Consider the following 11663-nt stretch of genomic DNA (forward strand, 5'->3'; position numbering starts at 1 on the left):
ACTTGGGATGAGTAAGATGACAGGTAAGATAAAATGAACTTCATATATCTTTTTTTCTCTTTATTTTACTTTTTATACACATAACTCCTGAAGTAGCCTATATCAGGCTCCACATGTCACTGCAAAATAGTGAAAAGTAAACAAAAAGACAGATAACACATTGGTACACCAGAGGAGTTGGATGGCATCCGAAACTATACGACATATGAAAACTGTAGTTCTATGACGGCCAACTTCTTTTGTGTGTTATCTGTCTATTTGACCACTTTCTACAACTGCAAGCTACACATGGAGCCTGTTAGGGGCTACTTCTGAATGATGGTTATTTTGTTGGATTTGCAATGGTCCATTCCGAAAAAAATGTCGCGGTCCTCAGGTCTAAAAATAACGCCCTACTTTCTTTTATTCCGTCCCAGCTTCTCTGTCTCTGCAAAGTGTGCTCGACCAGCTGCAGAGAGAGATGCAACAACTTCATGCTCAAAATCAAGAGATGGAAAAAGAAATACAACAGCTTCAAAATGAGACGGCCGCCAAAGACCATATCTACCAGGTTGAGATCCAACAGCTTCAGACCGAGATGGCGGCCAAAGACCAAAGGATCCAGGACCTGGAACAGCGAGACTACGTCGAACGCTGTAAGCGCTGATGATTGTTTCACTTTTGAGTGGTCTGCGATTGAGACATTTTTTCACCAAGAGCAGGAGATAAAGTTAGAGAAGAAGAGAAAGAAATAAACATGCATAAGAGAGGAAGAAAGAGACAGAATAATAGGGAGATAGAGAGAAACAAAGAGAGAACCAGAGAGGCATTGATATGAGAAAAATAGGGAAAGATTAAAGAGAAGAAGAGCTAAATGATGCATTTACTTGTAGACTAGCCTTTAAACTCTTTTTGTAGCTATATATATATATATATATATATATATATATATATATATATATATATATATATATATATATATATATATATATATATATATATATCGAAATATTATGCCTTTGTGTGTAAAACGTAACAGAGTGCTCATTTTGGTGAGAGTGGTCCAGCTCTAGCTGTATCTACAATCAAGACCTGACCTATACGATAAATATATCATTTTACACTTTCCATCTTAGGCGAAAGCGGTGAATTAGAAACGCCACATGAAGCCTTCACGTCCGGAGCTGGCGCTCGCTACCTCGACCTGACCGCCGAGTTCAGCAGGGCCTTCCGGACAACCCCCGTGGTGACTGTGGGCTTGACGAAACTGGACCATTTGGATGGGGATGGTGGTGGGGATGGTAACATCCGGGTCACAGCAAGCGTGGAGTCCGTCTCCACAACAAGCCTGAAGGTGCGAGTCGGCACCTGGAATAGTTCACAGTTGTACTATGCCAAAATCCACTGGATAGCCTGTGCATGAGATGTAAAACTTGCACATGCACATGCTTTGGTTTAAAGGCAACCTAAGCAATCTTAGCCCAAGTCAGGGTTGTAGAAATTCAATTATCAAAGTTAATTTTGGGGACACTTTTCTACGTTATAAGATAAAGCAACTCTATTACGTTCAAAACCAACATTCAAGAGGCAAATATTTGCAGCGGCAATGCCGCGAGGACGACTTGAAGTCTGATATATGTGGGTTACAATATGTAGGGAATCCTAGCGTGGCTTGTTTCTGCGCCGTTTATATGTATATGTATATACCGTTCAAAGTATGAAATAATGATGTAAATGTGGGAAAATAGTGTAGTACATACAAGTTCATACAGATTGCCTTATCAAGATTATTTCCGCTTTTAACGTGCTAATATTGTAAAGCTTGTCTTGGAGCATGTCTTGTAGGGGTCGCAGAGATGAATTACTCTGCACTTTTACTACATATGGTCTTTTAAGTTCAATTCCAATAAAAGGAATGATTGAATTAATGAGATTATTTCAACTTTGTTGTGTGCTTCCCTTTCTAGTCTTGTTCAGAATTAGAATAAGGCACGTGCACATTCTAGCCAAGTATCCAGCTATCTCTTCGGTCCATTCCGTATTTGCTGAGAGAGTAGATTGATTTGATTTGATATGATTTATTCGGCTGTATAACGATACAGGTAACTAACGATACAGGCTACAGAGACGATCCGTGTTTACAGCTTGACTAGCAGTCGCACGATCTAGAATGTCAGTATTTGATACAAATGATATTACTAGGTTATCTATATGAGGCTAGTTAGAGCTCTTAATTACGTAATACAGTGCAGATCGTTTAGTAAGGTAGCTACTATAAGTAATACAATTAGGCTATAATATATACATATTGCTACGCAGATCGTTCGGTGATATTAGGGTATTTGTTGTTATATACACTCAGACAATGCTCCACATATAGAGAAATACAACTATCATCATATAGCCGCATTTCATAGTTATGACGCGTTATTCACTAGTACTGATCATGAATTAGCAAGATAGCCTAATTAATGACCACTCATAAGACCACCTCTTTCGCATCGCTCACTCGGTGGTTTTATTCGCTGGTTATAGCAAAGGTCCAGGCGTTATCACACCATATACACCTCGGGGAGGATCATTAACCCCTCATTAAACTACAGTATGTGGGGCATAACTCAAGCCGAAGGGATGACATTTCTTCATACCGACTTCTGTACATTTGACACACCTGCTTGTCGCCTACTCACCTTTGCTACTTTATATTCGCTAAACACAATTAAGCTGCCCCTTTCCTCAACAGTGCCCTGTAAACGATACCTATGTTGCCATGGCGACGAGACTTCAGCGTGCGTGTGTACACAGTAGCACGCTCTTGGCTCGTGAAAAGGAAATGATTGACAGCTCAATGGGACGACCACGTCTGAGGGTAAAGTTCAGGCTATTGAGTTTACCGTACGAGCGTCATGGCTGACAGTGGACACAGAGACTGCGGTTTTGTGAACGACAGTTTTCTGACCAAAAAGTCGACGTCTGAAGTGATACCGAATCACTATGACGAACAACGTGCTAACGGACGTCCTCACGGACAAGTGAGATTTTCTTGTCCCACCTGGCGTCAACAGGTAAAAGTGAAAGGCGTTTCCGGTTTACCTGTGGGGGGCGTGTGTACACCTAATGACGGAATGTTGGCGGAACAAAACCACCGGTGGGCCGGTAACAGGAATCACGACGGACAGGTAGAAGATTGTTATCTCACCTGCCGACAAAAGATTGGTCAGAAAGGTGATACGAGCCCACCTGAGGAAGGTGTGCCTGTAGCCATAACGAACGGTGAGTGGCGCTATTGTTCAGTACCAGGAAAAACCGGAAGTCAACCCTCAAGGCTACTGTATAGAGAGTGCGGCGAGACTGTGGTCGGAGAAGGTATAAACAGTGTCCATAATAACCGCACCTGTGGCACACCTGTAGACGTCTTAGAAGACAAGCAGGGAGAAGATTATCGGACTCCTCAGAAGATGGTGGAAAGGATCTTAAAGAGACTGAACGCCTTGGAGGAAAGTAAACGCCTTGCGGAAAGCGAGAGGACGGAAATGGAGGAACAAATCTTTAAGCAGAAGGAAGAAGCTATAAAGAAAGTCGAAGAAAGTGCCAAGACGCTGACAGAACAGGTGAGGCTTGTCTTTGAAAGGTGGGAGCAAGACGTCAAGAATGAGATGGAAGACTTGACGTTACAGCTACAGAAATTCCATGGCAACGGAAGACAAAACTCTGACGTTATGGAATCTAAACTTCACCTAAATTTGCAACGTCACACACCCAAACAACCCACTATAAATTTTGTACCAAGTGATTTTGAAGGGTCTGTTTTCACACTCGGACGGATTGAGGTCAAAGAAGACAGAGACGTCTGCTCCCCACGACAAGACGTTCTCTCAACGCCTTCAAGAACGTTCACGTCTTGGAAGTCTCGTTTTGGGACCAGCGGGACAAAAAAGGGACAGTTTTCAGAACCGCTGTGTGTTACCACCGCTTCAGATCAGGTCTACGTCATCGACCGAGCGGGCGGCGGGCGAGTCCAAGTCTTCACGTTCAAGGGGGAGCAGATCAGCGAATTTATGCTTAACTTTGGGGACAACCTGAACATAAACGGTTGCGGGTTGTTTTCTGACGGAAGGCATGTTACGTTTGTGGGCAGTTTTTACAAAGGAGTTATAGGCGTGGACACGACTTATACAAACGTGTTTTTGAAATACACCAAAGAAGGGCGGCTGATTGCGAGAAGAACTCTGACTGTCGGCTCGGGCCGGGATCCGGTTATAGACGCTTCGGGATTTCAGGACGGCAGGTATGTTTTTTTAAATAACTCAGTGAAGCAAGACAAAAAAAAAAGGACATAAAGGTTAGAGTGTCTGCCCTAGAACTCATAGGTCCTGGGTTTGAGTTCCCTGACATGCCGCCAATGTTCAGCCATTTTGGAAGGCACTTCACACACCTTTTTTTCAGTCCACCTAGGTGTAAAAGTAAGACTCAGTACATAACTTTGGTTTAGACACAGTTGATCACAAACCACTGCCCCTACGGCCCAAAACGTCCATGGAGCTACCTCTATCTTATGTTTTACAATGAAAAAAAAATTAAGTCTAACACTGTTTGTCAGTAAGTAAGAATTTAGAACGCTTGACTATTTCATCATATCCATGTGCTTTAGGAACTATACTATAATAGCGATATTGTCCTTACCACAGGATTGCAGCAGCTCTGACTGGGAAGGTCTGTATACTAGCTACGAGCGGTGACACCCAGTCCGAGTTCGACACGACTGTACAGACCTACAAGCGTGTGTGTGTGGATCATAGGAACAACAACATCCTACTGTCTCTTCACAAAACTGTACAGGTGTGTATGTTTGTGCGTGCGTTTGGTTCTGTTTCTCTGTGTGTGCATGTTTGTGTGTGTCTGTATCATAGGAACAGCAGCATCCTATCATACGGGTGTGTGCGTGTGCATTTGTGTGTGTGTGTATGTGTGTGCGTATGTGCGTGTGCGTGTGTGTCCTTATGTGTCTGCGTATGCGTGTGTGTGTGTGTATGCGTGCACTTACACGGCTAACGACTTTCATGCCAGAGCACGGGAAAGCTTTGGCTTTGAAATAGGTGAAACTGGATAATGATATTAAAGGGAAAGTAACACTCCTTTTTTATCCTTTGTGACAATATCATTGGACTGCTCATGCAAATCTTAGCTTTGCAGTGTCTCAGACTAGATAAAAATGCAAAGGAATGTGTGTGTGTCTTTGTTGCTGCTTGTGTGTGTGTATGTGTGTGTGTGTGTGTGTGAGAGAGAGAGAGAGACAGAGAGAGTTAAACAAAATTGACAGTAATGGATATTGTCCTGATTTCCAGATATACGACGAGCGTGGTCGGAGACTTCAGGAGCTGAGTTTAGAGCCGGGGTTTGGGAGAGCCCCACTGAACGGGCCTCACGGTCTCTGTGTGGACGGGCAGGGAAACATCATCGTGGCTGACTGGAGTAACAGCCGGGTTCAGATGTTCAACAGGGAGGGAGGATTTGTACAGACCATAGCAGGGGAAGAGGACGGGTTGGTGTGTCCCTGGGACGTGTCTGTACCACGGAAAGGATGTGTTGTTGCCATAGACTGGAGAGAACACTGTGTCTTTCTTTTTCGGTACTGAAAACTCCAGGACACAAATGAAATGTTAAGTGCTAGATTTCAGAAGAATATCAACCTCACCTGGTTGTTCGACTAAAGGACAGAGTGTTAATAGCACCGACGAAAAATATAAACACGAGTGCATTATGCATATGTTTTTAAGGTTTCTATTGTCTAGCTTAAGATGCATTCATGAGTCTTTATTGCTTCAGATTACTTTGAAAGTAACGTCAGAAAGTTGAGTTATTAACAGTTGCTTTCTCACCTTTTTATATACTTAGGAAATCATTGTTAAGAAGATGTGTAATAAATGACCGGCGTCTGACTACAAATGACGATACCGTGGGCACGTGTACATGTAGATGTATACAAACTAATTAATAGTAATCAAAATTTAGATTTATGATACTTGTTATTCTTTTCAAACTCGTCCAAACTGTTCATAACTTGTATAGCATAAAATGTACAAGACTTCCTACCGGTTCACTCAACTTGTATGGTTGTCCATTCCCTATCACTTAATAGACTTAAGAAATTGAATACATTACAAAATTGTGCCGCTACCTACATGTAAAAGGTCATAAAATCAGTCAGACGTGACATGTGTGGTTTACTTTTCTGTGCGTTGTTGTTCTTGGTTGTACTAAAATATCTTCAACCTGACAATTGAGGAAAATTTTACCAACTTTGAACCTCTGCTGCAGTACCGTTACTAGACGCTAGGAACCCCATTATCGAATTTGACCTTCATTTTCCCAAGGAGCTTTTCCCAACCCCCACAAAACTACCAAACATCATGCAAAACGATCCACAACGTTTCGAGTTATCTTGTACAAAAACACACACACAGATACACAGAAACACAATGGGCAGTACAATAAAAGCTTGTTAAGTAAGAACAGAAATAATCATGTCACATAATGTATGTACATAAACTTTAGCAAAGGTGTTAATACTGATATACATACAACACATTGTACAATTCCTGAGAAGTTTCCTTAATACATAGTTCATGCTAAAGAAATTACAGTTCAAAATAATGAATATCTAATCATTATAAAATCCTCTATAAATTAATACATGAATAACAACAACAACAATCATCATTAGGTATTTGCGCATGACATCATAGCACACGTAGAGAAATCCTATAGATATAACATACAGATATTCAATATATATATATTATACATGTAAAATCCTATATATATATATATACATATGTATATATATAATATGTATATGTAATCAAGTCACTGTAACTACTAGCATATCATATGATAGAAATCCAGCTTATCCGGCAACGTTCAGGATTAAGCATCTAACATGGCGGACAATACTTTCGTCATGTGACATCAAACAACTTATTAATGTATCATGTCCACTTATACAACTGACTTTTCAGCCTTCACTACTTTATCAGAGTGAGAATCTTGAGGAAGATACTTCTTGGTTTTCTCCATCTGCTCTTGAGAGAGTTTGACAAAAAGTGATGTGGCGTCGCACAGCGTAGTGCGCCCGTCAGCGGAAGTGACGTAGGCAGAAAGGTACCCCTTCCGGTCTTCCTGTCGGTCCACCTTGGCGTGGAAAATGGCGGTGGATCCTAATGGAACCGGACTGAAAGAATCGAGAAAAGGAATGTATTTCATCATAGTCTACAAAGTAGGCTCTAATGGCTCAATATTTATGTTTTTTTTATTAATTCTGCAGCATGATAGAACAAGTAGGAGCCATGCACAAATATATTGATATCTGACCAGGAGCCTTGCTTTAATTCACACTAAGAACGTTGCACTGCAAACTGACAGACATTCAAACAAAGGCATGTATAAAACAAAGAATTACAAAGAATTAAAGGGTTTGACAAGTCCACTAGCCCGATTGTCCCAGGCAAGTGCATGTCCTTCCCCACTTGTCCGATAGGGCAAGTAAGATTTTTCCATGAGATTTTGATGTACTTGTTGCTTATCACAGTTACCGCATCAAGCATTGGTCAACACAGAAAAATAGAGCCAATAATGAAAGAATTTTATCACTGCACATCAAAATACATAGTGAAAAATGTTAGTTAAATTTTGGGGCAAGCAGAAAGCTGGTCCAGGCAAGTAAATTTTGCATGTACTTGCCCGATAGGACAAGTGAATTTTAGAATACTTGTTAAACCCTGACATACCGTTAAAAAAGAGTTGCAATGATTTTCATACCTTAGCTGAATCTATATCAATAAATATGGCCATAACAAAAATGAAGGTACTAGTACGTACTTTTTGTAGTTGATATTCAGGTTTGCCGTCAAATAATAACCTTCCAGAGCGTGATGTACACAGATACCCATCAATGCGTCAAGCATTGTAGCAACAGCGCCCCCATGCACATGGCTGTGGAATAGCAGCATTGAACAGTTACCTCCATGAAAATAGGGGTATTGTTTGTGGTGTGTTTGTCTGACTGTGTGTTTGTTTGTTTTTCCAGATTTTTGTAGTCAGCATAACCCCAGAACTTTTTGATGGATTATAAATTGATATTTGATGTGGGTAGGGGGTCGAAATTGATTTTGGGTCCCCTGGTATATGACCTTGGTACTGCAGCAGAACTTCTACATTTTTGCATCTTTTGACCCAGATGTGCTATGGTCTTGATTTTTTGGTGGCAGATAGCTTTTGATGTAAGGAAGAACAAGAACTTTATATGAGACGTCCTTGGGAAGAAGTGATGTATGTTTGGGCCCCCTAGCAACTTACTCTGGAACTGCAGGGGTATTTTTAGTATGTGTACCACAAGTTTGTATACAATAGTTTTTTAGAAAGTTTTCTTCTTTTTAGGTAGGTATGTTCACTGTGCATGCGTGTATGCGGATGTGTGTGTGTGTGTGTATGTGTGTGTGTCCGGGGTAGGTGTACGTGTGTGTGTCATATGTGTGTCTGCATGGGTATTTGTCAGTATATGTGTCTGCATGGGTATTTGTCAATACATCTCAGTTGTTAATTCAACTCACATGCATTTAATGTGAAAACAACCAAAAAAGATCAATTATGTACTAAAATACATACTTTGAGCATTCAGTCAAACTTAGATTCAGCAACAGGGTGGGATTAATTATGTGAAAATGGAAGGGACCATTTTAGTGTAGCTTGTAACTTGAAGTGGTTACAAAACATAAGTGGTTTGACTTAAAGTTCGTTCAATTAAAAGAATTGCAGCTGACATACCTTGGCGGTCCTTCCAGATATGGCCCAAACTGGCATACACATGTCGCTCGCTGTTCCCTTTTATTGATAAAAACGGCGTACTCGAACCCTTTTCCCTGTTCCGAAATGTTCCTACTGTACAGACGCCTTTCTCCTGTCCGAAGATATCCCGGATGACGCTTCCAGTTGCCATTTTCCGTCCCAGCATTCAACTGGTGGAAAATCTCCTTGGTAATGTCCGACCACGCCTCGTTTGGCCAGGCGACGTCGATGAAGGGTTCCTCTTCGTTTGTCTGAAAGATAGAAGGTGAAGTGAATTTTTACACATTTTAAAAATGGTTAACCTGCCATTTTCCTACAGTACTGCAGCATTTATGTAACAGTTATCTGTGTGTGTTTGTTTGTACACAACATTACTCGAGGTAAGTTGGGATGGATAAAATGGAATTTTCAACTGCTACATTTAACACACGTTTATGCAGTCGTTTGCTTTTGGGGTAGGTACTCTCAAGCAAATTGCATTATGCATGAATGAGACCTAATAGTAATAAAGTCTTGAATAAAGGCATGATTACTATAGCTAGTACAGTATAACTTGAAGCCAGTTAATTGCACAACGGATTAACGCACACTTCCGTTAACTGCACGGGATCCCAAAATCCCAAACCTATTCGGACCAGCTACATAACGTTGGACTATTGCACCAGCAGGATAATTGCACGAAACCAACTGGCAAATAGGCCGTGCAATTAAGCGGCTTCTAGTTCTACTGTATTTGGCGAAGGGATGAGTTCGTGGAACTCTAGTTCTACACTACAAATAATGATAAGAATAATTTTAGGCTTAACAAAAAAATCTAGGCAGCTTAGTTATGCGAAGAAGTCCTGAATTTCGACCAAAGCACGAAACAACCTCTCCTGATCAGCTGATAGTAAAAACATATTACCCCCCCCCCCCACACACACACACACACAAGTTAACATCGTAAACACGGTACATTACCTTCCCTAAGTCTTGCCCGTCCTTTCTCTCTGCCGTCTCTGTAGCCAACCCTCTCCAAGAAAAGCTATACCCGGTGGTAAGAACCTGCGAAGGCTCCTTGAGAAATCTTGGCGATCCGACCTGCACCTGTGCCGGCTGTATGACCTTGAGGACACAGCTGTATAGCAGACGACGCGTTTGTAGAAAATTTGCCACTTTTGCGCCAAAAATGGAGTCTATCGCTCTCGCTGACGACAAAATACAGTTACGTAAAGCCATGGACGAGATTTGTAGTCTTAGTCTCCAAGAAATCCTCGCTAAAATGACGCGATCTTCACATATATTATAACGGCCGTAAAATTGTGCAAGATGACCCTAACGTTATGTGACCCGAGGTCAATGGTCATTCACCCGGACAATACCACTTACCTAAAGGGGGTGACAGCGTTGAAATAAACGGGGACGATAACGTCAACACAAATGTAAGCATACAAAGAATTAGTTGATGCCTATGTTTATAACACATTTTACTATTTTTTAAACCTTGTTAAAATGTTCATAACGTTCATAACTTCATAAAATCATCAACTTGGACATCCCTAAACTATGCAATTCGCCATTCCAAAACGCCTGGCATATAATACCTTATGACCCAAATAACGTATTATTCGTTTGTTAGAAGAGAAATGAACTACTTGAGGAAAAAATGTCCTCATGTTCAGTTGATATAATTTGAGCATTTGAATGTTCTATATCGAATACAATCCAATCATCACAACGACAAACGCTATTGTTGAGTAACTAGCTTCTTCCTTGTTTACGTCACATTTCTCTGTCACTATTCTCCCCTTACAATATTACAGTTTTGAGTTACCTTTTAGATTAGAGTATAGACATATTCTATACTGTTCAACACTATTTGTTTTTTCATGTTACCTGCAATTAGCCATCGGGTAAGAAATACCTTCTAAATCCTCTCCGAGTACATGTTACGAATACTAAGCCCTCGAACAAGAGATGATTTTAATGAACTATATATGTACATGTACTTCTATTCCCAGTTCTTAGCCGTCCCTACAACATAATTACGTTGTGCATCTTTTAAAGAACAAGGCAAACCTTTCTCTATTAGAGCGCTCATTTTCAATAAAGGTTTATACAGATGAAAGTAATTTTCCGACAGACGGTAAGACAACCACATTCTGATTGTGCATTATATATGAAAAAAAAATCCATCAGAAGCTTGCTGCATTTATCATATCTACTATGCTGGTGTGAAGCCCGCGCTGCATTTATCATATCTACTATGCTGGTAGTGAAGCCCGCCCGCCGAGAAACAGGCCTATATATGCTTAGCAGCTTATCAGGTTCAGTAAAATACCGTGGCCCTTAAGCGTAAGTGTAGAATTGTGACCAGTCTATATGCACCCGCTGCGTTTTCAGAAAAAGTCCTGGCTGTTCGACTCAGATCTTCGGCCAAATGATCAACGCTGCCACAGAGCCTAAAAGATATTTGGTGGTGGCATGGTGTTCTGCGTTTCAAGAGGCCACAAATAACGGAAGATTTTTTTGTTGTAGAGCTGTTTTGTGTAGGTCGAATAAAAGACTACAGGCTAAATTAAACTATATTTTAGAAGCCCTAGTACCTAAGAGCATGTCTAACATTATTCGAAACATTCTTATCTCATTCGATGGAGAACCAAAACGGCAAGCCAGGACTACACATTTTGAAAGAAGAAGAAGATATGTAATAGTTACCCCATGGGCGGGGCGAGTTTTCTGTGTATATCACCGAGGGGAGACTAGAAATCCCCGAGGTGGCGGGCCTGGTGGCGGGCCTGGTGATATACACAGAAAACGAGGCCAAGGCCATGGGGTAACTAACTTAGCCCATGGCAGAC

General features: G+C 41.1%; 2 protein-coding genes across 3 annotated transcripts; one reads left to right on the top strand and one right to left on the bottom strand.

Moving 5' to 3' along the window:
- Nucleotides 1–2826: 2826 nt before the first annotated feature.
- LOC118408389 lies at nt 2827–6190 on the top strand. The gene is made up of 3 exons (XM_035809158.1): nt 2827–4267; nt 4668–4818; nt 5325–6190. Exons 1-3 carry the CDS (start codon nt 2886–2888, stop codon nt 5613–5615), a joined length of 1824 nt encoding a protein of 607 aa, XP_035665051.1. The 5' UTR covers nt 2827–2885; the 3' UTR covers nt 5616–6190.
- A 595-nt stretch (nt 6191–6785) lies between these two features.
- On the bottom strand, nt 6786–10152 carry LOC118408394 (acyl-coenzyme A thioesterase THEM4-like). Of its 2 annotated transcripts, XM_035809164.1 has the most exons (4): nt 9784–10152; nt 8803–9074; nt 7858–7971; nt 6790–7210 (listed from the first exon to the last, which is right to left on the bottom strand). In XM_035809164.1, exons 1-4 carry the CDS (start codon nt 10039–10041, stop codon nt 6979–6981), a joined length of 876 nt encoding a protein of 291 aa, XP_035665057.1. In that variant the 5' UTR covers nt 10042–10152; the 3' UTR covers nt 6790–6978. The 2 variants fall into 2 exon arrangements, with proteins under 2 accessions (XP_035665058.1, XP_035665057.1); XM_035809165.1 differs by lacking the exon at nt 7858–7971 and having other exon boundaries at nt 6786–7210.
- Nucleotides 10153–11663: the final 1511 nt, after the last annotated feature.

Source organism: Branchiostoma floridae, unplaced genomic scaffold (assembly GCF_000003815.2).
Source record: "Branchiostoma floridae strain S238N-H82 unplaced genomic scaffold, Bfl_VNyyK Sc7u5tJ_1581, whole genome shotgun sequence".
In the NCBI taxonomy this organism is placed as follows: domain Eukaryota; kingdom Metazoa; phylum Chordata; class Leptocardii; order Amphioxiformes; family Branchiostomatidae; genus Branchiostoma; species Branchiostoma floridae.

Bases quoted from the DNA above. Each gene is read 5' to 3' on its own strand.
- LOC118408394 (XM_035809164.1), bottom strand. From the start codon at position 10,041: ATGGCTTTACGTAACTGTATTTTGTCGTCAGCGAGAGCGATAGACTCC. The intron at 9,075-9,783 runs GTAATGTACCGT...TCTATCTTTCAG, and splicing joins ACGGGCAAGACTTAGGGAAG to ACAAACGAAGAGGAACCCTT. The intron at 7,211-7,857 runs GTACGTACTAGT...CGATTCTTTCAG, and splicing joins CTGAATATCAACTACAAAAA to TCCGGTTCCATTAGGATCCA.
- LOC118408389 (XM_035809158.1), top strand. From the start codon at position 2,886: ATGGCTGACAGTGGACACAGAGACTGCGGTTTTGTGAACGACAGTTTT. The intron at 4,268-4,667 runs GTATGTTTTTTT...TCCTTACCACAG, and splicing joins TCGGGATTTCAGGACGGCAG to GATTGCAGCAGCTCTGACTG. The intron at 4,819-5,324 runs GTGTGTATGTTT...CCTGATTTCCAG, and splicing joins CTCTTCACAAAACTGTACAG to ATATACGACGAGCGTGGTCG.